Source organism: Portunus trituberculatus, chromosome 43, assembly GCF_017591435.1.
Source record: "Portunus trituberculatus isolate SZX2019 chromosome 43, ASM1759143v1, whole genome shotgun sequence".
NCBI lineage: Eukaryota > Metazoa > Arthropoda > Malacostraca > Decapoda > Portunidae > Portunus > Portunus trituberculatus.
In genome coordinates, this window is record NC_059297.1 from 15,331,950 (window position 1) to 15,358,504 (window position 26,555).

A 26,555-nucleotide genomic window follows, 5' to 3' on the forward strand; every position below is an offset into this window, starting at 1 on the left:
TCAATCGCAGTTCCTCCAGTCTGGCAGCTGACTGGACACTATCAGCAATACTGCTTGCTGGACTAGATCGTCGGGAGCCTCCCCTGCTTCCGATACTTCTGCCAGGGCTAATATATCCCACATCACCTTCACTGGGACCGCCACGTCCGTTATCATGAGACATACGTGCGTCCTCACTGACCCCACGCGCGGCCAACGACTCATCATACCCACGTGGTGAGTCTCGCCGGCTCACACTCGCATCCTCACCCTCCACTGGTGAGGTGAAAAGGCCAGTAACTCTCCATGGTGCTCACAGGACTCGTTCTCACAAACAATAAAATAATATAAGTAATAATACCCCACACAATACACTACACCACTATAAAAGCACTTGGTTTATCCTGGCGAGGTCGCCACTTTATGTTACGTACACGCCACGGCTGCGGTTAACTGCTACAGCTCACTAGAGTGTTATTCTGGCAAAATCGCCAACTTTGTTACGGTCAGTACAGTGGGGATTATAAAACACTCCACAGAGTCCCCACTACTATAACTCACAGCCGCCGTAACCCTCAGGTTCTTTCAAGGTCGCCAACAGTGTATAATTTCCCCCACTGTAAGGGAATCTCCTCAGCAACTCCTTCTCCTCCTGTACCCAACCAAGTAGAATTTATAAATGGTAGATGTTATGTGTAACAGGGCGAGGCCTTAATACCCCTAGAGAAACCGCCCACAAGGACAATTCCACCCACTTCTCTATGAAGTATTAATGCCTCTCCACACGCCTTGTCCACAGACGGTGATGAATCACAGACTGTGACAACACGCAGTATATATATTACTATACTATCCTATTACGACAAGTGCTTCCTAACACCTGTCAGACTGACACCCCTAGCCTACTACTACAATATATGATGTGTACAGCACATCCGGTGATGTACACACAAGACCAGACACCACCTACGGGTGACAACAGCTATACATGGAGTCCAGATACTCGTCACAGACAAGTCTGGCGGACGACAACTACGCACCACTGGCCGACATGAAGCCTCTCAGCATTCAATAGTGTGCGTGGCTACTACCACTACAATACAGTATACTACTGAAACTATACAAAAGATGGTGGGGGCACACAGCCGCCCACCAAACCCCACTGGTGACTACAACCACCAACAGCAAAAACAGGATGAAACAATAACACGTCCCTCCGCGTTGCCACACCCGAGTGGATGAACGCACAACAGGAAATGTAGCCCCCAACCGGCTACACTTTCCTCAGGACAACAAGCCCGTTGTCCTACACAGCCATGGTCTACCGAGTAACAAGCCAGCTACTCAAGGGAGGGCACAACTCCCAGACCGACGACCAGTGAGCACCTAGAGAAGTCCAGCAACACGAATCTCGACTGTGCCAGAGCCACGAGCGTCCGCGTCCACCTCAGCTGAAGACTACCCTGGTACTGATGCGAGGCTCGCAGGCGCAACAAAATGGTGAAGAGAGGGAGGCGGGTTGTCTGCTCAACAGAACAGCCCGAGGGGCCCGCGCTGGGGTGGCCATAGGCTATGCGTATAATATAAATAAATAAAGGGAAATAATGCGATGCCCCTCGCAATATATATATATATATATATATATATATATATATATATATATATATATATATATATATATATATATATATATATATACAATGCTTACTCCAATTTTGCGAGTTCAAATTTTGCAATATGCCAATTTTGTGACCAAGGACCAAAAATTGTAAGATTAAACAAATACTTACCAAGTGTGAAGTTTGATCGTAATTTCACGAACAGTTTAACTGCATCACTTAGGATTAAATGAGATGCCCGTGTCACCTGCCACACGCCAGTGTGTAGGTTTGAGGAAGCAGCAAAAAAACAGTAATAAATATAGCACATAAATCATCTGGTGATTTCCACATTCAACACTGTGTAGGCAGAGGGAAAGGAAGAGTGGGCATTTAATCCTAAGTGACGCAGTTAAACTGTTCGTGAAATTACGATCAAACTTCATACTTGGTAAGTATTCGTTTAATCTTACAATTTCACTTCACGATAGTTTAACAGTGTCACAATGAATTCAATGAGAGCTTTAGAGTGATTCATCAAACCTACAAGAGAAGTGTTTTGTGGATACTGTATATATATATATATATATATATATATATATATATATATATATATATATATATATATATATATATATATATACATTTCAAAGCAATATATAGTTATTTGAGAGGTATACAACCTGAAACATGTATGTATGCATAAGACAAACACAGCAATCCCAAAGAGATGCTTTAATCAATTAACTCCAGAACAGAAAAACAGAAATACATTGGCTCAGAACAGTGCATAATTTTATACACACAAGAAAGGAGATAAACCCGACAAACAAAAACTTAAGACAACACAGCATTTGCAAACTGACAATGTTTATTTAGAGGTCTGTAATATTTTGCAAAGGTTGATGCATTGGTCCAACCCACAGAGGACAAAATGGTGGATAGTGGGAGCTTCAGGGCTGCTTTACTGGATGAAGCTGATCTGGTGGAATGAGGAGAAAACAGAAAGATCAATGCCAGTAGCTCTCATTGTATCTTTGGTCCAACGACGTAAAGTGTCCCTTGATGCCAATTTTATGGGTTGTTTCGTTGTTAGAAAAAATCTGGTAATATTCCCCCTTAAGGTGGTAATTCGTTAATTTGGTAAAAAAAAAATTGAAAAATTGGAAACTTGGTTCTGGGGTTCGTCTCTGGAGAGGGAAGCCATGGCCGAAGTTGCCAGGTGCATAACGCACTTCTTACCTGGTAATGGCGGGTTTAAAGGGCCGGCCCTTTAAATACCCAAGCGTGCATACGCCCCTTTTTCTTCTAGTCTTTGTTTTGCTTGTATTTATTTCCTTTTTTGAGCTGTTTTATTTTTTTTTGCGTGATGTATGATAGTTTAGGATCAGGCAGTGAGGGTGAGGAAGACACTACTCCCTCAGTACCAATCGATACAGCCTTAGGGAGTGCGCGTGTGTTGATCGTATTTTACTTGTGTTGGGTTCCCAAATTGTGACAATGCCACGTGTAAGGCCATGATGTAACATGGCCTGAAACTATCTAAACAGCCACTACCAGCCTCCAAGCAGTTGTCAAGGGATTATGTAAGTGCATATCTGAGTTTGGTACATATTGGAGTGAGTTATGTGGGGGTTTTGAAGATGTTCACAGAAAAATGCATTTTTCTCGACTTTCAGTTTTTCAGCATATACTGTTGAATAACTTTTTCAGTAATTGGTCAATTTAAAAAAATTTTGCAGCAAAATGATCAACAACCTCATCTTAACAAATGCAAGCATGATGATGCATGAACTCACTCAAATAAATTTACAACAGGCTTTTAAACTCAAATTTTTGATGAAAAAAAAAGGTAACAATTTGGCGTGTAATGAAATTGTTATAACATAGGTTATGTGTATGCCGATGCTTACATTTATTTGTTGTTATGTATATTATATGTGGTTAAGAGGAAATTGCCACACTGTTATTAGTTTTGATTTTATAATGGTATTTTGAATTATTTTCTTATCGCTGAAAAAATATTTATTGCAAAAAAAACTACGCCACATTTGTGTACCAAATTAACACTGAAGACGTACACCATAAATGTACACCTTGTGTATAAATATTATTGAATTCGGTGAAAAAATAGCAATGGGAGAGCCAAAAAACCGATATTGATATCGAGTCTTCGAATAACAACCTTAAGCCTTTCGTTCTGTCAAGGTAGTGTAAACTAGTGGTAAAGACACATACATGTCTGTCTGGTACATATGCTTCAAAGACTAGTTCTGACATATGATTACCGGGCCTAGATGTTTTGAGAGGGTCTCCTATTCGGAACGAAATCTTAGAGTCTGAGATACTCATATTCCTGATGTCCAGTAAGTGTAGTGCTTGACCCCGTTGGCCAGATGTTAGGAGCATTAGCATTGTTAATTTCCTCAATAACTGAATGAGTGATAAGTCTATATCCCGGCCTAGACTCTTTAGGTGATCTAAAACCAATTCTGGATCCCAGGTGGATTGAAGGCGAGCAAGGGATGGTTTCTCCTGGAAAACCGCTTTCATAAACCTGCGAACTAAGAGGTGCCTCCCTGCAGGCTTACCATTGACAAAAGCTACTGTTGAGATGGCTGACTGGAGAGTGTTCATAGAGCTTGTTACCGCTGCAGGAGGCGGTAGATGATGATGATGATGATGATGAGGATAATGAGACCTCACATCGACGCAATTGGTATATTTGGTCGAAACCTAGAAAGAAACATTCACCTTAACATTGGTAATTTCAGTAAATAGCAATACTCACGCCCCTCCAGTGAAATAGGTAAGAGAGAGAAGAGCCCTTCGCTTGATGAAGGTCAAACTCATCTCTCTCTTGCTCTTCACCATCCGAAGCTGAGCATCATAATAATAGAAAAACAACAGTACATCCTTAATACATATATATTACATAAAGGCACTCGTTCACAGTCTCTGACTGTCCCGAGCACACATCAAATGTGTCACAGACATTATTAATATTCTGAAGTGCACCAATAAGTATCACTAACTTCAAAGCACTTTCACTTACGTGTTACGGGTCTGGGGTGTCCTGGTAAACTTAAGCGGTGGTAAAACTTCTCTGCACACGAAACCTTCAACGACACGTCCTCCTCCTTCGAACCTGTGCTGTATTCTCCCCGCAGGCCTCACTGTGACACCTAGTCTCCCTACATATGAGGTCATAGGTCACCGATGCTGGCCATTTGTATAAGGCGTCTTTCTTCGCTTAGGCCCTACATCAGCATTTCTTAAACCAAAACATGGCTCTTCTGCTCTCCTCTCTCTCTCTCTCTCTCTCTCTCTCTCTCTCTCTCTCTCTCTCTCTCTCTCTCTCTCTCTCTCTCTCTCTCTCTCTCTCTCTCTCTCTCTCTCTCTCTCTCTCTCTCTCTCTCTCTCTCTCTCTCTCTCTCTCTGGTCTCTCTCTCTGGTGGTAGCAGTAACAGAGCTATAACCTCAGCCTTTCTCTTTCTTAAACTCCAAAAACAAGTAATCAAGCAAAACATTTACAGGTGGTGAAAATGGATCAATTTCCCTCCTGCAACAAAATGACACCCATCTTTCGACATGTTTCCCATATTGTGCTTTTGTGCTCTTTCTCCACGAGTTAAGCAGAAATCTGGCAACCTCTGGCGAAAGGCCTTGATTTTGGAAGGCTTGCCTGATAAAATCATCACTGCCAGGATTAACTTCTGGGCCTGTGGATGTACCAGGGAGGGAAGTTGCGGTAGGATCAATGAATGTCGAGGGAGCAAAAGAGAAGTGCTTACCAGCAGTTGAAGAGCTTTTGGAAACCATACTTGGGTCGGCCAAAGAGGTAGGATTGTCAAAACTGTTGCCCTGTCTGCCTGTATCTTCTGCAATACTCTGCCAATGATCCTGAAAGGTGGGAAGGCATATAACTCCCCATTAGCCCAATTGAGTGTGAATGCATTAATGTATAGCCGAAGGATCTGGCTTCCAGGCAACGTAAATGGGTAGCTGAGCATTGATTTTAGTGGCAAAAAGGTCAATATCTGGGGTATAGAAGGTCTGGCACAGTAACTTGAAGACCTTGGGCAATAACATCCATTCCGTATCTAAGTTTTTACACGGGATTCTCTATCTGCCTCAACATTATAGAGCCCCTTTATATACTCTGCTGACAAAGTAATCCCTCGTGACTCAGCCCAAGCAAAGATATTTTCTATTACAGTATTAAGGGCAGGTTTAGTGCTGCCACCCCTGTCTATACAGGCAACAGCTGTGGTGTTGTCCAACCGAAGGCAGATATGAGTATCCTTGAAATCCCTGCATAAAGATGTAAGGCCCAACAGAATAGCTTTCAGTTCTGACACGTTAATATGATCTAATTCTACATGAGCCCAGTGACCTCCGGTCTTGGTATCTCCTGTTGTTGCACCCCAACCAGTCAGACAAGCATCAGAGAACATTTCTATCTGGGGGGAAGAAGATTGTAGAGACTTAGATTGAGTGTCTATGTTGTCAATCCACCAAATGATTAACTTCCTAGCATGATTATCCAGGGTAATTGTGGAGTGATAATCCCCATGATGTCTAGCTAATTCTCCATTCCTAACAATCTCCAAATATTTATACCTCACTTGGGCCAATTCAACAGCAGGGTCAGACGCCACAGTCATTCCAATAAAGGAGGCCAAGTCATGCAAAGTGACAACACCCTTTAGGAGAAGTTTGCCTTGCTTTTTGATGTACTCTCGTCTACGAGAAGGCAATGTGGCAGTCATATTGGCAGAGTTTAACACTACTCCCAGGAATTCCACCTCTTGGGTGGGTGTGAGTACAGATTTTGGAACATTGATTGTGAGCCCTAGCGAGTAAAAAAACTTCATAGCATAACCCACATTGATCCTTAATTCCTCTGCTGATGAGGCAATAAAAAGGCAGTCATCTATGTAAGAAATTACACAAATCCCAAGTGTCCTGAGGTGAGAAAGGGCTGGTTTTAATAATTTAGTGAAAACTCGAGGAGCCGAAGTCAGTCCCTGAGGAAGACACGTAAACTGAAAGCAGTCATTCCTCCAAAAGAATTGGAGCCATTTCCTATCTCCTGGAGTAATAAACACAGAAAAATATGCATCTTTGAAATATATAGTAGAGAAAAAACAATTAGGTTGAATTAACTGAATCACATCCTTGATGGAGTCCATTTTAAAATGTATGTGTGTAATATGTTCATTCAGTTCTTTCAAATTGAAGATAACCCTGGCTGAACCATCTTTCTTAATAGTTGGGAATACATTAGAAATAAAACCCTGTAGCTATGGTTCAGATCTTTCAACAATTTTGTGTTTAAGGAAACCCACCATAGCAGAATCCAGGGCAAGAGTGTCTGCTACCGAGAGGTGAAGTGGGGAAGGAATTCCTATCTGCCTGGGCAAACTATCAAACTCAAGAATTCTACCATCCACAACATCATGGATCCATCTGTCCTTGGACAGGGCTTGCCAATGCAGCCTGGCTACATAGATTTTGCCACCCACAAAATTTTCAGGAGTATTGAACAAGGGGCAAAAAGAATCACTCACTGGAAGCTGGTTTACTGGGAGGTGGATAGTCTGTGCGTCCCCCTCCCCTAGGATGCCCTGTGGCCTAAAAAAGGCTTTGCCTGGGGCCTTGGTCTGTCCTGTTGGTAGTGTTGCCGAGGCAACTGCTGAGAATAAGAGCGACGAGGCGCTTGTCTGTGCTGGGGAAACTTCCTCGGGCCTGTAGATTTGTAAAGACGGAAGAAGGGCCTTCCTAACTTCTTTGTCTTATGGATATCGTCGCACTTCTTGGCAACGTCAAAAGGAAACAACTCATCTTTGCCAACCTCGCTGTCCCACCTGCAGAGATCTACAAGGGCTGAATCGTGCACATGGATACGTGCCACTTCATTCCTAAGGTGGTTAATATAGTTCACAGAGGAGGTCAAAAGTTGAAGGCTGTTATTAAAACCATGTAGGTAGCTGTTGATAGAACCGCCTTTCCGGTCTCCTATATCACTTATGCACTGAGCAATGGGTACCAGCGCCTTGGAAATCAAACCATTGGTATAGACAAGTCGGGTGTTGATAAGGCAACTCCCTACACTCATGGCCTTAGTGAGAGCAGAGTTGGTTGAAGGCATGGATATTGCTGGGCAGCTTGATTTTCCCACAGGTGAGTTTCACACCCTCAGATGTAGGCCGACGTCTCAAACTTGTATTGAGTATGGCAGCCAAGCGTTCAGACAGCGGCTCGCCCCTTTCTTTCTCACCGTGGAAGTGGCCAGAGAGCTCCTCAAGAGGTTTAAGGAAGTCAGCGTCGTCCTCGGTCACATTTGGGTCAAGTTGTGCACAATTGAACTGGTCCAGTTCATCCATGCAGTCTGGGACGTGCTGGGGAGTTCTTCTTCCTCACTTTCCAAGGAAGACAGGGTATGGAAGCCACTGAAGTCGTTTCTGGGGACGTCCGAATCTGAGCCTTTCTCAAGCTTATCGATCAAGCCACCTACTAAAGCACTCAGCCTGTCATACCTGTCAGCCATAGATGAGTAGGCAGAAGGATCGGAGACGTGACTCGGCCCTGCCACTGGTGGCGTTGCCGTGGCGTCCTCTGTCGGTCCGGCGGCCCCAGTTCTGTTTTGGTCATTTGATGTTGCGGGGTCTTGCCTATGCAACGGCGCTCCCTTTGGGCGAGCACTGCAAGCTTCAGGGCCATCCTTTCTTTTCTTAGCGTCCTTGTCAGGGGGAGCCATCTCACGCCTTTTTCTGTTCGAGGACGAGGAGTAGGAAGAGCAGAAACGCCTTGGCGTCCCTTCCGGAACCTTCTCACGGTCCGCCATAAGAGGGCTGCAAATAAAAGCAAAGCTCTGGGTCACACAACAGGGCAGACACCAAATAATGATCCAAGGACCATGTATATCCAACAGATTGCTTACACTGAGGTGTAGCACCAGAAAAAAACAGATGAGGTGAAGGCTTACCAGGCCAAACTCCTTGGAGAGTGCCGGTAACCAAAGTAAACCGCAGACGAGGAGCAGCGATGTTTACGGTGTGGCAGCTGGGAGCGAACTGGCATGTGGTGGGTGACGCGGGCATCTCGTTGAATCCATTGTGACGCTGTTAAACTATCGTGAAGTGAAATTGCCTTTTTAAAATTTCCCCATCTTGCTCTTTTCTCCTGGTATTGCGAGTGGTGGCAGGAGAGAGAACGTTCCCGCAAATTATATATTGCTGTGTTATATAGGCAATGTTTTATTAATTATTCATATTTATCATATTATATTATATTATTATCATATTTATATTATATTTATCATAGTTTGGTGGTTTTTGGCTAGTTTTCATAAAAAATGGCGGTAATTCAACGAAGCTCATATGGCAACACTGCTCCGCTCCCTCCCGCCTTCCATTTGTTTACGTACACCTCCATGGAGTTCTCTCTGCAAATTTGGAGGAATCCTTGTGCTTGACTTTGTGCGACATGGCGCCACCAATCAAGAAAAACATTAGGCTAACTTTGCAGCAGAAGATGAAGATAATGAAGATGAAAAGAGATGGAAAAAAGAACTGTGATATTTCCAAAGTTTGGTGTGGGAGAATCAACTGTGAGAATGGTGTTTAAAAAGTGAGAAAATTGAAAAGCTGTAAAAACCTATGGGGGACAGATTTTTTATTCTCGTAGCCATTGTACAAACACTGTGATCATTCATATGGAAAGATACCTGGCTCAATATATGTATGTGATATAAATATGGGCAAAATATTAGGAAAATATTGAAAAATTAGGCGACCATGGACGAGGAGTCCACCATATTCAAAGTTTTCCATAGGAATAATACTTCCAATTTTGCGATTTCTAAATTTGTGACTCACGATGCCGCCCCATTTCTCGCAAAATTAGAATAAGCACTGTATGTATATATATATATATATATATATATATATATATATATATATATATATATATATATATATATATATATTATTTATTTTCTTTTTAAGACCACTTACAACTAGTGACAGTGATGGAGTCAATGTCAAGCGCAGGAACAGAGCATCCTCTCCTGACCTCACAGAGCCTCTTTCTTCCATGGTAAGTCACTGATGACACTCATTAGAATATGATAAATGGGTTATCAGGTGATTTGATTTCTGATTAGAGTATTGAATGACTTAAAATTGAAACCTTCCTTATCAAGGTATTGGTGAAGAAGTAAGTTTTACTGCTGTAGATGAGAATCATAGTATAGATTCTCGGAGAAATTTTGCTATATTTCCTAATGAGACTGTAAAAAGAGTTAAGTTCATTAGTTTTTAAGATCTTTGGAAGCTGTCTATTTTCTTACCACAAATAGCTTCACAAGATTTTCAGTGTAGTGTGTTGCTTGTATTTCTTTGTATATAATGCATATATTTAAACATATATGATGTCTCTCTCTCTCTCTCTCTCTCTCTCTCTCTCTCTCTCTCTCTCTCTCTCTCTCTCTCTCTCTCTCTCTCTCTCTCTCTCTCCTTGTATATAAGAGAAATCTGACACTTGCGGTAAAACTGAAATTAAAAATAGAAAACAAAAAAATCAGATATCTTTGTGTGTTTACTAGAAGACGTTCTTTACTTAGAGAAGAAGGGTTATGCATGCTTCTGATATTTACATAAATATTCTTCTAACACTTATTGAATTGAACATCAAGTTTGAGGAAAATCCCTAATCACAAAAGAGTGAAGGTAGAGGAATATCCCTTATTGCAAAATTTTTCAAATTTTTTGTACATGTCTGACTGGACCTCCATTAAAAAAAATAGAAAAAAACAATCATATCAGGTAACTTTGTCTGATTACTAGAAGACATTCCTTACTAAGAGAGGATGCGTTCTCTATGGATTTGAAAGGAATTCGAGTCCCTAGGAGTGCAGCATAGTTCTTAAACATTCTTCTGTTTAAGATTCAATAAAAACTTTAGAAAAGACTTACTTTTTTTTAGGATGCGTTCTCTATGGATTTGAAAGGATTTCGAGTCCCTAGGAATGCAGCATAGTTCTTAAACATTCTTCTGTTTAAGATTCAATAAAAACTTTAGAAAAGACTTACTTTTCACTCATACTTAATGTTTACTTCATTATTCTTCTACTCTTAATACTTTTGAATTGTATGTCAAATTAGAGAAAATCCCTTACCACAATACTTTTTTTTTCAATTTTTCGTACATTGAAAAGATCAAAATAAATTTTCATTTCCAATAACTTTGTCTGTTTACCAGAATGCATTCTTTGCTTAGGGAGGAATGATTTTATATGCTTTTGAAAAGATTTTGAGTCCCTAGAAATACAGCATTGATCATGAACACTTTTATGTTAGAGATAAAATAATATCCAAAAAAAAGCTTTTTTTCCATTTATACATAATTTTTACATCAGTATTATTATTCTTCTAAAGGCAGGTTCACACGTGCCAATTTGCGACTTTTTTTTTTTTTTTTACGTACGTAGAGTTTATTGTATTTTTCATTTCATGAAACATGGGTTAATTTATGAATATGTAACCATTATACACATGTCTTGTAGGAAAAAAATATCGATAAAATTATTAAAAAAGCCTCATTCAGAAGTTGTACGTCTGGCAGCATCACTGAGCATGGTAAATTTAAAGCTCCAGCTGGACATTTAAAAATGACAATTTTGAACTATAACTTTTATTTTTACTTTTCTATGCCCATTTCGAGTTATATGGAAGAAAAAAAGAAAGTGGAATTTTTGGTGACCTGGACGAGTATTGGGAGGTAAATCAGTGCTGACCGGGTTAAGAGTGAATTTGTAAAGTGATTTAACAAAATTTTCAGTTTAAGTTTGATAATTTTCTTGGAAGATGTGGGAATAGTATTGGAAATATGTTGATAGAAGCCATAGATGTGGAACAAAAGTTGCAGAATCTCTTCTTATCTATATTTTATAACAAAGTGATTGTAAACCCTCTGTTTCCCATTTACCTAACAGGATTTGTGTGATAAGAATACTGAAGTTGATGATATAAAGATGGAGGTAACTGAGAAGACATTCAATCCTGAACACACCAGCACTCAAAGAGATTATCCAGCTCCTTCCACAAGTTTAGATCCTTCTACCTCAGTTTCCTTTGCACCTTACACACTTCCAAGCTTAAAGACATTAGAAAATGAAGAGGAGGAAGAGACTGAGCCTTTCCAAGGTAACAGACATCAGGAAGACTTGCTACATGGAGAGGAAAGAGTTGCAGTGATGAGAAAGGAAGAACCAAGAGTAAAGCCTAATTACAGAAATGATTTGAAGTTTGATGAGTGGTGGAAAGGGGATAAAGAGGATGATGATGCAGGGAGAAAGAGAACGAGGTGTGAAGAAACATCACCTCAGGCTCAGGAGAACAAGAAAAGTAAGACTGATAGTTTCAGTAACAAAAACAGTCTTAGTACTCATACTGATTGTGATGACAGTAATAGGGTCAACAGCATCAACAAGAGGAAGGCAGCAGATAATGATGGGGACATATTTGCACTACCGCGACGGGCACGACAGAGAGAGGTGAGTGAAGGTTATTATTATTATTATTATTATTATTGTATATATATATATATATATATATATATATATATATATATATATATATATATATATATATATATATATATTTTTTTTTTTTTTTTTTTGCATTAGTATCTGTTATATGTTTTCAGTGAAACTCGTTAATTTGCATTTTTGTTGTTGATGAACATAATTACCAAATTTTATGAGCTATAAATCATATGAGTTAATAAAATGTATAGATTTAATTAATTCTGGTGCATTTTTCTTCTTTTAAGGAAAATACAAAAAATTGAAGTTTAGATTTTTGCATATTTTGACAAATTTTCTTTGATTTTCTTGAAAATTTGTCACAAGATACTTTGATGGTTTTCTAAAGAATTTGTGACAATTTTTATTTTTGCTTTTGTTGTTGGGAAATCCAAAATTTTTCCTCATGTGCACATTTTTCTTCTAGAAATTGAACTAAAGATTTCATCAAATTTGTCACTCCATTTTAGGAATTTTAATTCAATTTTTAATTACACCAAAATTAATAATATTGGACAATAAGTGGCAGAAAAATATGCCACAGTAGTGGAATAAGGTAGTTTTGAGATATATAGGTTAAAATTTGAAAGGACACACACACTTTTCATCCATATATAATTATGAAATACTGGAAATTTTTTGGTGTGAAGTATTATAATGTACTTGTTATGAGTTGTAGAAGATTTTGAGGCATAATTGCAATTGCATTAACAGTTGACTTGGTTTATTGGCATTTGGAATCTCATATATGGAACATTACACACTTCATTTTTGCAATGAGGGCATGCCACATTAATGCCCAGTGATTGGTGATGAGTTTCAAGCCAGACTTTTTTTTTTTTTTTTTTTTTTTTTTTTTTTTTTTTAGGATGTTCTTCACCAGTGTGTGAAGCTGTTACATTGATGCTGAAACATTATCTCCACTTTTGAAGATCTTCATCAATAGATTCTCTCCACCAAGAGATTCTGTTGTTAGTGGAAACAATGATGTTAAAGGCAGTGGCTGTAATTGTACATTTGTAATTTTTTTGTATATTATAGGCAGCCAAAGCCTTACAAGAAAAAGCTGGCAAATGACAAATAAGATTTTGTATGTATTAGTGAAGAAAGTATACTTAATATATACAGTGAACCCCCATTTTTTTATGGTTGAGTTATCACCGGTCCAGTGTTACACAATTTTTCATTGGAACTTTAACTATTTTTATATTGTTGAAAATCCCATTTTATTGTGAAAAAAAAATTATCATTATATTTGATTAAATACAAGTTAAATTGATGGAGGAAATACTTATACGTTGGCTGGAGCCTTAACAGTAGCCTATAGAAACACTTGCCTCTGATTGACTGTCATTAACACACCTTCAAAGAAAGGAACAAGACCACACCACTGTTCCAGTCCTGATAGAACCATCTCAGTATTTTTATTATATGTGTTTGAATACAACAAGTTGCAAATATAATGAATCTCTTTACCAAATTTTTATTATAATTATATACCAAATTTTGATTATTAAGTGAATACCTTTACTAAATTTTCTTATCAATAAAGACAATGAATAGCCATTTTTGGGGTGACATCAATATAATGAAGATTTTAGCACTTAACAGGTGTTTCTGGAATGTAACCTTGTAAAAAAATTGAATGTTCAATGTAATGCTTTCCTGTACTTTTTTTTTTTTATATAAGCTTTAATTTTATTTTTCAGAACTTTTTTTATGCTGATAATTGTCCATCACATTACTGCCAGAATCCTATTTTACAGTTTATGGACTAAAAGTGTGTATGTAGATAAACATTATGATTTCAAATAAAAATGGTGTCACATTACAAAGGTTGCCAACAGGCAAGGTATAGATATGTCAATATTCTAGACAAATATCATTTTGCTGCTATGAATAATTTTAATTCTTTTAAATCAAAACCACTGGAGTGGATTTATTGGACTAAAAACTTTTAATATATTTTTTCCAGAGAACAGTGGAAAATTTAACACCCAAAGAGACTGCTGACACAGAGCTGTTTGATCTCCCTGCTCGAACTCAACGTGCTAGGAGACTCCTGTCCAACCAAGACAGCTCCTTGATTCCTCCAACGCTCCCAAGCCCAATCCAGGAAACTCCAGACATTGCACCCACTCCCACACCTGAGTCTAAAACAATTGTGACAACAGTGAAGGAAGGACTATCATCCAGCAAATTTATTGACAGGGTTAGTCTCATTCTCTTGGTAAATTTTATTGATTTCCAATTTGGTTACCTATCATGATTTAGAGATTATAAACAGGTGACAAACTTAACTTTTCATAACAACTAACTGTTTACATTAAAAATGATCTTGTGGCCAGTGATTTAAGTTATCAGTAAAATGCTAACTTTATTTTTTACTATTTTCATAATTTATACTCTTGAATAACAATCAATTTCACATTATATTATATGATAGATGTTGTGTATGTACTAGCTTGTGCGGCTGCATGGTCTTTACCTTTAAATATTATTTTTCTATGCATAATGTGTTAACTTTTTGGTGAATAGTTTAAGGAAAATAATGCTCAAAAGGACAACTATATATGTATGTCTACATATTACTTGTTTTGTGTGTGTGTGTGTGTGTGAGAGAGAGAGAGAGAGAGAGAGAGAGAGAGAGATTTGCCTTTGAGTCAGATATCTGCCCATATTCACCCACCCCAGATAAGGTGCTGCTAGCTGTTTTCTGTTGCCCGGAGTGAAGAAGTTAAGCTAATGTATTTTGTCTGGGTAATAGCTCACCTTAGTGATCTTATTTTGGGAATTTGACTGTTTCTTATTTTCCTGAATTGGGCCAGGTAAGAATAGAAAGCACAATTGTGCTAATGTACGAATCTTTTTGATGCGTGACGTGTCATCCAAGGGGGATCAGATGGGTTGACTGTGATGGTCTTTGCTGGGAAATAGCAGTGGAAGGCTTCTCTGGTGGTAGTGATGTAATTGCTATTTAATGTAGACGTGGAGAACATCTACATTAAATCAGTACAGCATCACAAGGGAGGCAGCTTTGGCTTAGGACAGTCATGGTTAAGTTGAAGGTGGCTTGCTGATTGGTGGGAAGTTCACAACCTGGGTAAAGTTAAGCTGGTGTAAAATGTCACTGATATCCAAGCAGTGGAAGTCCCCACAGATGACCAGCAGGATACCTCATCCTTAGAGCATCAGCAATGTCAGTTGTGTGTGTGTGTGTTTGTGTGTGTACATAATTGACACCAGGAAATGCTTCTTTAGCTACAATTACTTTCTTTACATTTGTGGTCACACATGTTCATCATCACCCCTAATGTCATGAACTCAAGTACTTTATTTGACTGCAGGAAGAAACGGATATTGTCAAGGACACAGACAATACAGGAGAGCTGACTATGTCCCGCACATTGGTAATAGTGAAGCCCATGGTGAAGGTTCAGCCAATAGTATTACAGACTCCATCTGTTAAATCTGAGGATTCCAGCAATCTACCTAACTTCAAAATATTTAAGAAGGTACTTACATCAAATGTTTTGTGTATACATGGCTGTATGTGTTGCTGAAAATTATTAAGTTTTGAAATATCTGCAGCTGTTATCTTTTATGTCATGAAAATACAATTTATGACCATGAAATATAAGAAAATGGAAAAAGTAGTTTTAAAGACAGTTTCCTGTCTTTCATTGCATCCTCTTGATTATTATTACTATTAATCCAGGTAACAGCAGCCAGCATACTGAAGGTAATTGGAGGGTCTGACTTTGTGGAGAATGATCAGATAGCAGCATCACAGGAATATAAAATAGATCTGGAACACAGGAAGAATAATGAAGCCAATATAGATAAAGTGCCTTCATTTGATGAGGAGCTGTTTAATCTAGATGGCCTGAAAAGGAAAAGGAGGTAAAAAATATCAAGTCTGTATATTGTCAGGGCTCTTGTGATAATCATACTAAGTTTTGTATTTGTTTTGAATTTATCATTAAACATTTGAACTTTGTAAAGTAATAAGGAATAAAACCCAGAGCAGCTGCAATTATCATGATTTATCTAGACTTAGAAAAATAAAATTCATTCTTATTGTTTCACAGCACAAACCTTATGTAGCTGGTAGATGGGCATTCAAGGAACTTAATGTAGTTTGTGTCCACACTATTTCACACACTAATAATATTGAGATATTAATGTCAGGGAGTTTCTAGCCTTGTGTTTCACATAAATTATTTTTTGCTCAGTGTAGTAGATCCAAAAGGGTAAAAATGTGAAAATGATATTCACAGCTCACTTGCTTTAGTTACCACATTACCAAATAGGGATTTTAGTGTCCTTGCATAGATATATCATGTTATGGTACCATTATTATTGCAGTACTCAGGGGAATCCCTCTCCCTACTCTTACACTAACTGACAAACACTGAACACTCACATGAGCAAGAGATTTCTTCTGTTATTGGGCAGGTTAAAATATTTCAAATATTTAAATTTCATCACTTGATGCTCAAGTGAATTAGTCAAAGGAACTTGAAATTTTTTCACTTGATATACAAGTTAAACCTTAATTGTTGATGTCTTCTAAGCTTTAGGCAATTTTAAAAATGTTCTTATCATATCAGTGCTGTTAACATAATCCTTCACATCTATACATCTTTCTTGACATTTTCATTTTCTAGTGTCATGTCCCATCCATCCCAGTTTAGATATTATTCACTTAACAGTGTTACAGTCATAATCTGTTATTGTTGTGATATTAAAAAAAAATATATATATATATATATATATATATATATATATATATATATATATATATATATATATATATATATATATATATATTTTAGTTAAAGTATTTTACAGAAAGCCCCCACACTTGGCAAATTAATTAGTGTGGTGAAACTGCTGCCCAATGTGAATTTTGCCAAGCATGAGTTCTTTATCTTATATAAATTGCCTAAAAAATGCCTCAGTCACGCTTTGGTCATTGCCAAAGTCCCTCTTTTGACCCCTAAAATACCATCTTTCCTTTGTCTATCATCTTGATAATTTTCTCCTTTTCACTCACACTGTACAATTTATGATGGTTTCCTCATCTTTACTCCCATTTTTCCACCTGTTTCCCTTGCCCACTATCGTCCTTGCCACCACCACCATTGTCATTACCCCCATTGGTACCACCTGTTGCGCTGGTAGAGGCCATGTTGACAGTAAATTGCTAGAATTCGTTACCACGCTAGCAGAACGGGGTAGCACAGACAAAATGGCTGACGGGGACTCTCACACTGCGTTCTGATAGGTTTAGAGAGAGGTCTGACGTCACCGGGGAGCCGTACGGTTCGCCGTTTGGCTGCTAGAGGACTGCCAAGTTTAAATTCAAATTGCCGAGTGTGCACTTGCTGGTCCATGGCCACCCTACCGCCAAAAGTGAATTTCGCCAAGCTGAGATTTGCCAAGTGCGGGGGCTTACTGTACAATTAAAATAAGCAGCATGAAAATTATATTAATTATTTAACCTAATTTGTGCTGATCCTTCCTCTTATTGAACCCTTCATATTACACATCACACAGATAAACTTTTCTATTGGCAGTTTGCTAAAGAAGGCTACTGTTTGGTATGTGAGGCTCTTTTATTTCTGCCTTTCACCATTGTTGCTGCAACTTTATCACTATTGTGGCATACACCTAACCCTCCGTTACTGCACAAAATTGGTGCCTGAAAAACTGCGCGATACTGGAAAATGTGATAACAGAATTGAAGAATAAATAGGAAATAAATAAATTGGTGCTTCAACCAAAAATTTTCCTGTTACCCTAGATTTACTACCATTAATACTGGAGTAGCTTATTAACATTTGGCAATCTGAAATTAATGAAAACCAGCTCTGAACAACAGAATACCATGTGTGAGACTGAGGGGTGGTGGTGGTGGTGGTGGTGGTGAGCAGAGTGACTGGAACCAATCAGTTTCCTTATTCAAATCACGTGACATGAATACACAGCGATGATTGGCTGCTGGCTCCTCCTCCTCATGATCATCATCCTTCTCCCCTTCCTCCTCCTCCTATCTAAACATTCCTCAGTGTGTGGTTGGGATATGGATAGTACTACTACTACTACTACTACTACTACTACTACTACTACTACTACTACTACTATTATGGGTTCATGATAATGACTTTCCAGATGCACTAAAACTGAATTTTGCAGATTTTTGTAAGTGCGCGATAACGCCTGAACGTGATAACGGATGGGTGCGATAACGGAGGGTTAGGTGTATCTATATATATACAGTAAGTCCTCGTTATACGGTACATTTATGTTCCTGAAAACCTTACCACAAATCGAAATTACCATATACCAAACCCATTTTTACATGTAATAATAGGGAATGCATTCCAGCATGTCAAAAGTCACCCCTACAGAAATGAAAATATAGTAAGTTCTCGTTATACGGTAGTTCTTTATCCGTTATGGTACTTGGAAATTAGTACCCTTGATTTGATATACGGTAAGAAAAATTCATGTATGGTATTCACTTGTGCCCAGCGTGGGGAAGCAGGGGAGATGACATCATCCACGCCACACCTCCCCGCCACTCACAGTACTGACTTTAACTTGACCATCCTTGGAGCCTGTTATCTCTTCCTCTCCCCCCCCTTTTTTTTTTTTTAACTGCATTACATATTACTCACATGCATTACTAATTAGATGAATAAATGGAATATTAAAGGGTCTTTTGTAAGCACAAATATATTCATAATAATTATGGCAAACATTTAAAGCCAGCAGCAAACCATGCAGCAACTGATAAAGGGCACAGATGGGCCTGGCAAGCCCACTATCAGAGAATGGTGGAAGTCATATAATATCAAGCACACCTTAGATAATATGAAATCATCTTGGGATGACTTCATGATGTGGAATAAAGTATGGCCAGAATGCGCATGATTTCCCAGGCTTCACTGAAGATGACATCGGTGCGATCAGAAATGACATAGTAAATCTGTGCCTTAGGGCACTTCGATGAAGTTGATGATGATGTTCAAGATCTTTTGGAAAGCCATGCTGAACCTCTCTCAAACGATGAACTTATAGAGCTAGCTAGACAAGAGGCAGAAAAAGAGGGAGACAAGGAAGAAGAACCTGTGTGTGGCCTGAAGATCAAAACTCTTAAAGAATGTCTTGGTGGTATCGAAAAAGCTCTGAAAACCCTGAAGGAATGTAACCCAAATCCTGCCAGGAGTAGCAAAGTGGCTCATGACGAAGAGAAAAGTGTCAAGATTTATCAAGAAATCTATGATGAAAAAACAAGAAAAAACAAACAGTCCTCCATCTACTCGTTCTTCAAGCCAGTCAGACAGGCCATCCCTGTTGCACCTGCCGACCCTGCTACAGCTGGCCCTTCCACATCCGCTGCTGATGGTTCTACAGCTGGCTCTTCCTCCATATCCTCTTTTTTCAAACCAGTGAAATGTGCCGACCCTGCTACAGCTGGCCCTTCCACATATGCTTCTGACAGTGCAGACGACAATGTCTTATCCTCATCTGCCCACTCAGCCGAAGATGAGTAGGTGCTGAAATCCCTATTGTCCCTTAGCCTTGGGAGGGACATCATCTGATAGAAGACATGGCAAGTGAAAGGTAAATAAAAACATTTTCTGTTTATTTCTGTTGTGCAGTATTTTACTTTTTTTTTTTTTTTTTTTTTCTTTCTTTTAATGTATATAACTATTTTCATGTACCATAGTCGACAGTGAGGCGATTACGAAAGGCTAAAGAGGATATTAAAATGCAAGCCTAACTTCACTCTATTTGAGGTTAGTTACAGCCTTTATATCATGTCTTATTAGCTTTGTTTATTGTTTATTGGTCTGTTTTGTACATGTCGCTCCTTTGCCAGAAGAGTGGCACAACTCAAAAATTGCGATTTTTCAGAAGCAATTTAAAATTTAAAACTCTACATTTTGTCTATTGATAATACTGACATCTCATGCCCTTTAATGGTTACTATTGCAGATAGAGATATGACATTTTTACCACAAATGAAACAAAAGGTTGGCTATCTGTTCATACTAATAACTCAAAAAACTCATTTTTTGAGTTATGCCATTCTTCTGGCAAAGAAGCGATGTGTTTTAATATGTGAAGGCAAAAGATTTTAATTCAACTCGAAAGATGGTATTTTAGGGGTTAAAAAAGGGACTTTGGCAATGACCAAAGACTGATTGAGGCATTTTTTAAGCAATTTATATGGTATAAAGAACTTGTGCTTGGTGAAATTCACATTTGGCGGTAGTTTCACCAGACTAATTAATTCACCAAGTACGGGGGCTTACTGTAGAATAGAATCATAAATCCACTTGTTGCTACTGAAATAAATTATAACTGATCTTGGCTAAAGGGCTTAGCCAGTGTAAAGGGAGTGCCACTTGATGTAGTAACTGGGCAGCTTGATAGAAAAAAAAAAAAAAAAAAAAAAATAATATATATATATATATATATATATATATATATATATATATATATATATATATATATATATATATATATATATATATATATGTGTGTGTGTGTGTGTGTGTGTGTGTGTGTGTGTGTGTGTGTGTGTGTGTGTGTGTGTGTGTTGGAAAGGAAACCCAGGGCAGAATCAGGAACATACCCAGGGGCCAAGGGGTAAAATGTGTTTCTCCTGCTGTAAAAGGTTGTGCAGTGCCATTGACAAAACATTCAGAAACGTGTGAATACATTGTCTAATGTTCATCTATTTCAGATTCGTCGCTGTCAGCCGAGCGTATCCGGCTGCACCGCACCGCTGATCCCCCGCACCTGCAACCGACATAACATGCGATTCCGTTCTTTGCACAGGAGCAGTTTCGACTGCAATCTTTGATGCACTTGCAGCAAACTGTAGTCTTCATTTGCTGCGGCCATGTTGGAAGAGTGACCATGACAGGCACTGGTTTGTCATCCATGAGCACCCAACCGTAGTCCTCAACTGAAACAGCTCTTGGCTGTGCCACATGGGAGGTCTTGTCTATGATAGTCGCAAGGGCAGCACGCCTCAGGTGTTGAAGGAAAGAATCTTCTGTAGGAGGCAGGAGCTTCAACAGCGTCGATTTGTTGTTGAGGAACTTGAATGCTCTAAGCTTGCTGAGAGAGCTTGCAGAAAAGTCCTCATTTTTGTTGCTGTACACAGCCACGAGAAGTTCTCGAGCTTGAGTGACTACGACGTCCGATAGCTCGCATGCTTGTTCATTCTCAGCAAAGGCCTCCAGAGCTGAGACGTCAAGAGTTTTGCTGCATGCTAGCCATTTTTTCTTGCCAGTGAAATACGGGTAACTAGTTGTATCCCTGCCGCTGAGGCTGTGGATGAACGGAAGTGCTCGGCACAGTGGTGTTCCCAACTTTAATGCTATCTCATGAATTGGCAAGTAACTTTGTGGAGCATTTTGAACCCAAAGCCCATGCAGGATGTTCAGGTGATTCGAGGAGTAGTAGATGGCCAATACGGTTATGTCCGTGTCATTGGCATGTATGACAACCCTTTCTATCCCGTCATGTTGTGCACTGTGTATCGCGTGCAAGAAGACCCGCGTATCTGCCTCTTCTTGTGTCGAGTTCAGTTCAGTCACAGGTTGTACATTGTTGGGTGTGATCAGCAGAGTTTTCGTTTTGTCACAGAAGCCTCCACCAAGGTAGACTTTGGTCGGCCCTTGAGCCGATCCATCAGTGAACCACCACTTGCTCCATTCTTCGCAAAGGAAGTTTAGTAGCTCTGATTTGTTTTTGGACAGCCCGAAGAAGTCTTGTGGATCTGGAGTCTCAAAATGTGCCTTGACTTCGTATGTCTTTCCCCGTGTTGATTTGTCATACCTCTTCTGCCTTTCCAATGCTTTGATGCTGCTGGAGGAATAACTGTCACAGCAAATATGTAACACATCTGTTGTTGCAGGCAAGATACTTCTCAAATTTCTGCTGTAACGATGTGCAACATCTCCAAACGTTTCGCCCTTTTGAAACGACCATTGGCGTACCACGTACATGGCATCGACAACCACTGCAGTTTGTTTATGCTCATCAGGAAGGCAGGCTGTGGGTTGAATTCCTGTGTCGTCTTTGATTGCCTTGACAAGACTGGCCTTCGTACCAGAGCGCATTTCCCCATCTTCTGTGAATAGAGCTGGGGGTGTTTTGCTACACTCGTGGTCACCAATGAAACTGATGACATCAACGTCTCCTCCACTTGCGATCACTTGAGTTATGCGCAGAAGCGCCGAGACTTCTTCACTTTTTCCAGCTGAAGCTTTTGTCTTGGTCTTTTTGGGTTTCTGGTTTTGTGTATGGAAGGTTTGAAGGTTTACCTTGACAGTTGCAGACTTCTTGCTTTCCAGAGCATCGTTCAAGGCCTTTGTTCCCAATTCCTTCACAGATGTCAGGTGATTTTTCACGGTGTCATCTGCACATTCTCCACTGGTTATATTGATGAGGTTCATCGAAGTTGATGTGTATGGATTCACTTCAATGGCTGCTACAATTTTAGTGACCAATTCATTATCATGTGCTACGCGCTTGGGACCTGACTCATGGTGTGGCTGCGTGCTGTTGAGATGCAGCATTGACCTCAGTTCGGCAGATACACTTGCAGTGATAGGTTTTGTGTAAACCCATTTACTTCGAGCAGCTTTGTTGAGCGTAATCCCGTCCAGTCCGCTTGCTTCTTTCGCATCAGCATTGAAAGTTTGCTCCAGGAGCATATCTGGGGAAACTCCATTGTGCTCGCCTGCAGCGTGTCTTCCAACGAACGATCCCTCCATGAACTGTGTTTCTACATCTGGTGCGGAATCGGACAGGTTTTTCATCTCAGCCAAGTACAGGGGGCAATGATTGCTGGGCATACTTGTAATGCCCAGCTGCCGCAAGGTAAGGAAGCATGTTTGCACACTCGTGTAAATGTCCCTTCCAGTTCGCTTCCCTCTGATAGAAGATGAATCTTTGAAGGATATCTGTCATCGTCAAAAAAGTTCCTCCAAAACACGCCTGTTGGAAATTTGTCGAATGACTCCTCAAATTTCGCCAGTTGTGCTTTCAGTACCTCCAGATGTGGGCGGGCCTCTCCAACTTGTAGTTGCAGAACACTTTTGTCACTTTGGTTCTGAAGGAGAGTTTTCAAAATGGAAATGTGGCAGTTTTTATGCATTTTTTTTTCATTGTAGTTGTAAAATCAGACTCCTCGAATATCAAAACATAGAAAACGAACTTTCATTCATGTTTCTATCGCAAATAGTTGCAAAGTTATGACAGTTTGTATATTTTCAGACATCGGTGGCGGCCATCTTGGATTTTGCCAAATATCTTGCTTCCAGTAACCTTTTTGCAAGGTTGTGCACCCAGAAATTGATTTTATATGTCCATAGACTCCAATGGCACTTCACAACCTTTTACAGCAGGCGAAACACATTTTACCAAAATTTGGTCATTTGGCCCCCTGGGTAACACAGTTTATTTTCTAACGTTTCAACAATAGTCTTCAGAGAGTGAAGAAAACTCTAAAGAAGACTATTGTTGAAACGTTGGAGAATAAACTGTGTTCCTGATTCTGCCCCGGGTTTCCTTTCCACCTTAACACTCATTTGTCTGGTTTTTAAACAATAAATATATATATATATATATATATATATATATATATATATATATATATATATATATATATATATATATATATATATATATATATATATATATATATATATATATATATATATATATATATATATATTCAGGCAACCCCGTTTAACGAAGGGTTACGTTCCTAAAAAACACTTCGTTAAGCGAAACTTCGTTAAGCGAACCGATTATAACAAGTTTAACCCCTGATTTGAACTTCCATTGAGAGTAAGCAAAGTGAGAGTGCATCATAGTACAGTAAAAGGTTTAATGAAAGTAAAAATTATGAAGTTAAACATTTAGGTAGTTTAATTTAAGTCATTATAATGTACACTAATGTATGTATGTACGTAACTTTATAATGTTGATGATCTTAACTTTATGAAGGGAGGGAGAGTGAAACGGGAAATACACTAACCGGCAACCTGTGGAATGTAAACAAAGTGCGCATCATGGTACTGCATACAAAACTTATGTACCACATTTCCACAAGGCTTTCCATTTTATCCATTGTAGAGTCACGAGTTCTGGTGGTTCTTTTAGCTTGCAAGGAAGATGAGGTCTCACTAGCCTTCTTAATAGAGTCTCTTGACTTGAAAATAGTAGACAGTAGATGGAGTCAAGCCATGGTGGGAAGCAATGTTATTAGTTTTCTGGCCTTTCTCTTGTCTGTGAATAATACCCAGCTTCACTTCGAGAGTAAGACACTTCCTGGTCTTCTTAGGAACGTTAGGCCACATTGCAGGGGGGTTTTGGTGGTAAGTTGAACTAAGGAAGATGAGCTGCTGGTGACGCTGTTATGTTTTGACTGGGCAGTGAGTGGTGCGTGTGATCTTGATCTTGATCTTGATGCTACAGGTGACACAGAATTTCTTCTGAGTCAGGCCTTTGTATCGGCAGAGCCTGTGTTGTCCACGAGAGGCTTGATCTTGATCTTTATTCTACAGGTGTCTCAGGATTTCTCCTGAGGCAGGCCTTAGTACCAGCAGCTCCTGATGTATTCAAAAGCCTGTCAGCTTGCATGATACAGTGGGGCTTTCAAATTTGGAAAAAAATTACCTGGATAAAACTTCGTTAAAGCGAGTTTGGTGTTCGTTAAACGAGCAGATGGTAGTAAAATGAAACCTTCGTTGTAGCGAAATTTCGTTGTGTGAACCTTCGTTAAACGGGGGTTGCCTGTATATATATATATATATATATATATATATATATATATATATATATATATATATATATATATATATTCAGAAGCCCATTACAAAATCATTTGACCCAAAAAATAACAGTGGACTAATGGATGTTAAGCTATTAAGATTGCCAGCTTCAAACCCCTCGGGTTATTCATTACTCTAGAAGATGAGAGTAAGATATGAATGTATGAAAGTATGAAGAGAAAAAAAATAATAAATTCAGTTATTTAATTTTTTAAGGAAAGAAATAGTCAGTTACCTTACTGAAGACAGTGAACAGATGTAGAATCTTTTAGGGAAAATTCAGTGGTTGGAAAGATGACTAACAAACTTACATTTGACAATAAAAAATCCGGCAGTCAATATTTTGGAAACATCAGTTATCCGGCATGACTGTCTGAGTGCCTTTTTAAATTTACCACGTTGGTGTGCTGTTATTTTCTGGAGGCACCATTCACTTTCTGATGGCACTGTACCACAAAATCATGTTTTTAGTCCTGCTTGCAAGAGCATAGATAATGATTTTTTTTTCTCATTTTTAGATGAAATGAAAATACCAAAAAAAGCTTTTCAACTTCTACACAATTTATATATCAGTATTTTCCTTAAAGATATTTAATAATATGTAAACTTAAAGGAAAATCTGACCACAAAAATATTTGTATTTTTATACAGGTCCACCAGGTGGACCTGTATAAAAATGCAGGTGAATGAAAATGCAGTGAAAAAAAATTTTTTTTTCTCTTTAATAAGATAAAAATATATATATTTTTTTTTTTCGATGCAGGTCTAGTGGACCTGTATAAAAATTGGAAATCTTTTGTGGTCAAAGATTTTCCTTTAAGTTTACATATAATTGAATATGTATTCTTTACTTAAAGAAGAATCCTTATAGATAATTATAAAGTATTTTTGAGTTTTGTAGGAATGCATCTTAGATAATAAAAGTTTTTACTTTAAAGTAAAATGAAGATACTTCACTTTTAACCTGATACATAATTTTCATATCAATATTTTCCTTCTTAAACTGAAACATAATTTTCATTTTAATATTCTTAAACTGATACATACTTTTCATATCAATAATCTTCTCCAAATACTTGCTGATTTGTGTGTAAAAATTACAGGAAAATCTTTTAGAGCAAAATTTTTCAATTTATACACAGGTCCAGACATGAGTTTAAAAACTGGAAAAGAAAACTTAATTTCAACTTATTTTCTTTGACTATTAGAATGTGTCCTTTAATTAAAGGAAAACCTTTATGAATAGTGATGAAGTGTTTTTGAGTTCATAGGAATGCAGCATAAATGATGAATATTTTCCTCTTTAAAAGAAAATAAAGGTACTGGTAACTGGGTTATGGGACATGCCACTTTCTCCTACACTTCCTGCATTAGTATCACTATCATAAGGAGTGTTTTTTCTCAAACATGTCACACAGCTGAGAGAAGGATGAACATAACATGGGAAACAAACTAGAGAGCATTCTGACTGCTGCTGTTTGTACCATGACAATGCTACCAGAATGATAACTGCTT

At 38.6% G+C, this 26,555-nt stretch overlaps 1 protein-coding gene across 2 annotated transcripts in view; it reads left to right on the plus strand.

Moving 5' to 3' along the window:
- The window catches only part of LOC123517967 (nibrin-like), a 40,536-nt gene extending 24,332 nt beyond the window's left edge, over positions 1 to 16,204 (plus strand). For both annotated transcript variants that reach the window (XM_045278466.1, XM_045278465.1), the window contains exons 10-14: positions 9,590 to 9,680; positions 11,578 to 12,138; positions 14,144 to 14,380; positions 15,516 to 15,683; positions 15,887 to 16,204. In XM_045278466.1, coding sequence (XP_045134401.1) covers positions 9,590 to 9,680; positions 11,578 to 12,138; positions 14,144 to 14,380; positions 15,516 to 15,683; positions 15,887 to 16,075 — 1,246 coding nt within the window. In that variant the 3' untranslated portion in view covers positions 16,076 to 16,204. The remainder of the gene's footprint in view (positions 1 to 9,589; positions 9,681 to 11,577; positions 12,139 to 14,143; positions 14,381 to 15,515; positions 15,684 to 15,886) is intronic.
- Positions 16,205 to 26,555: the final 10,351 nt, after the last annotated feature.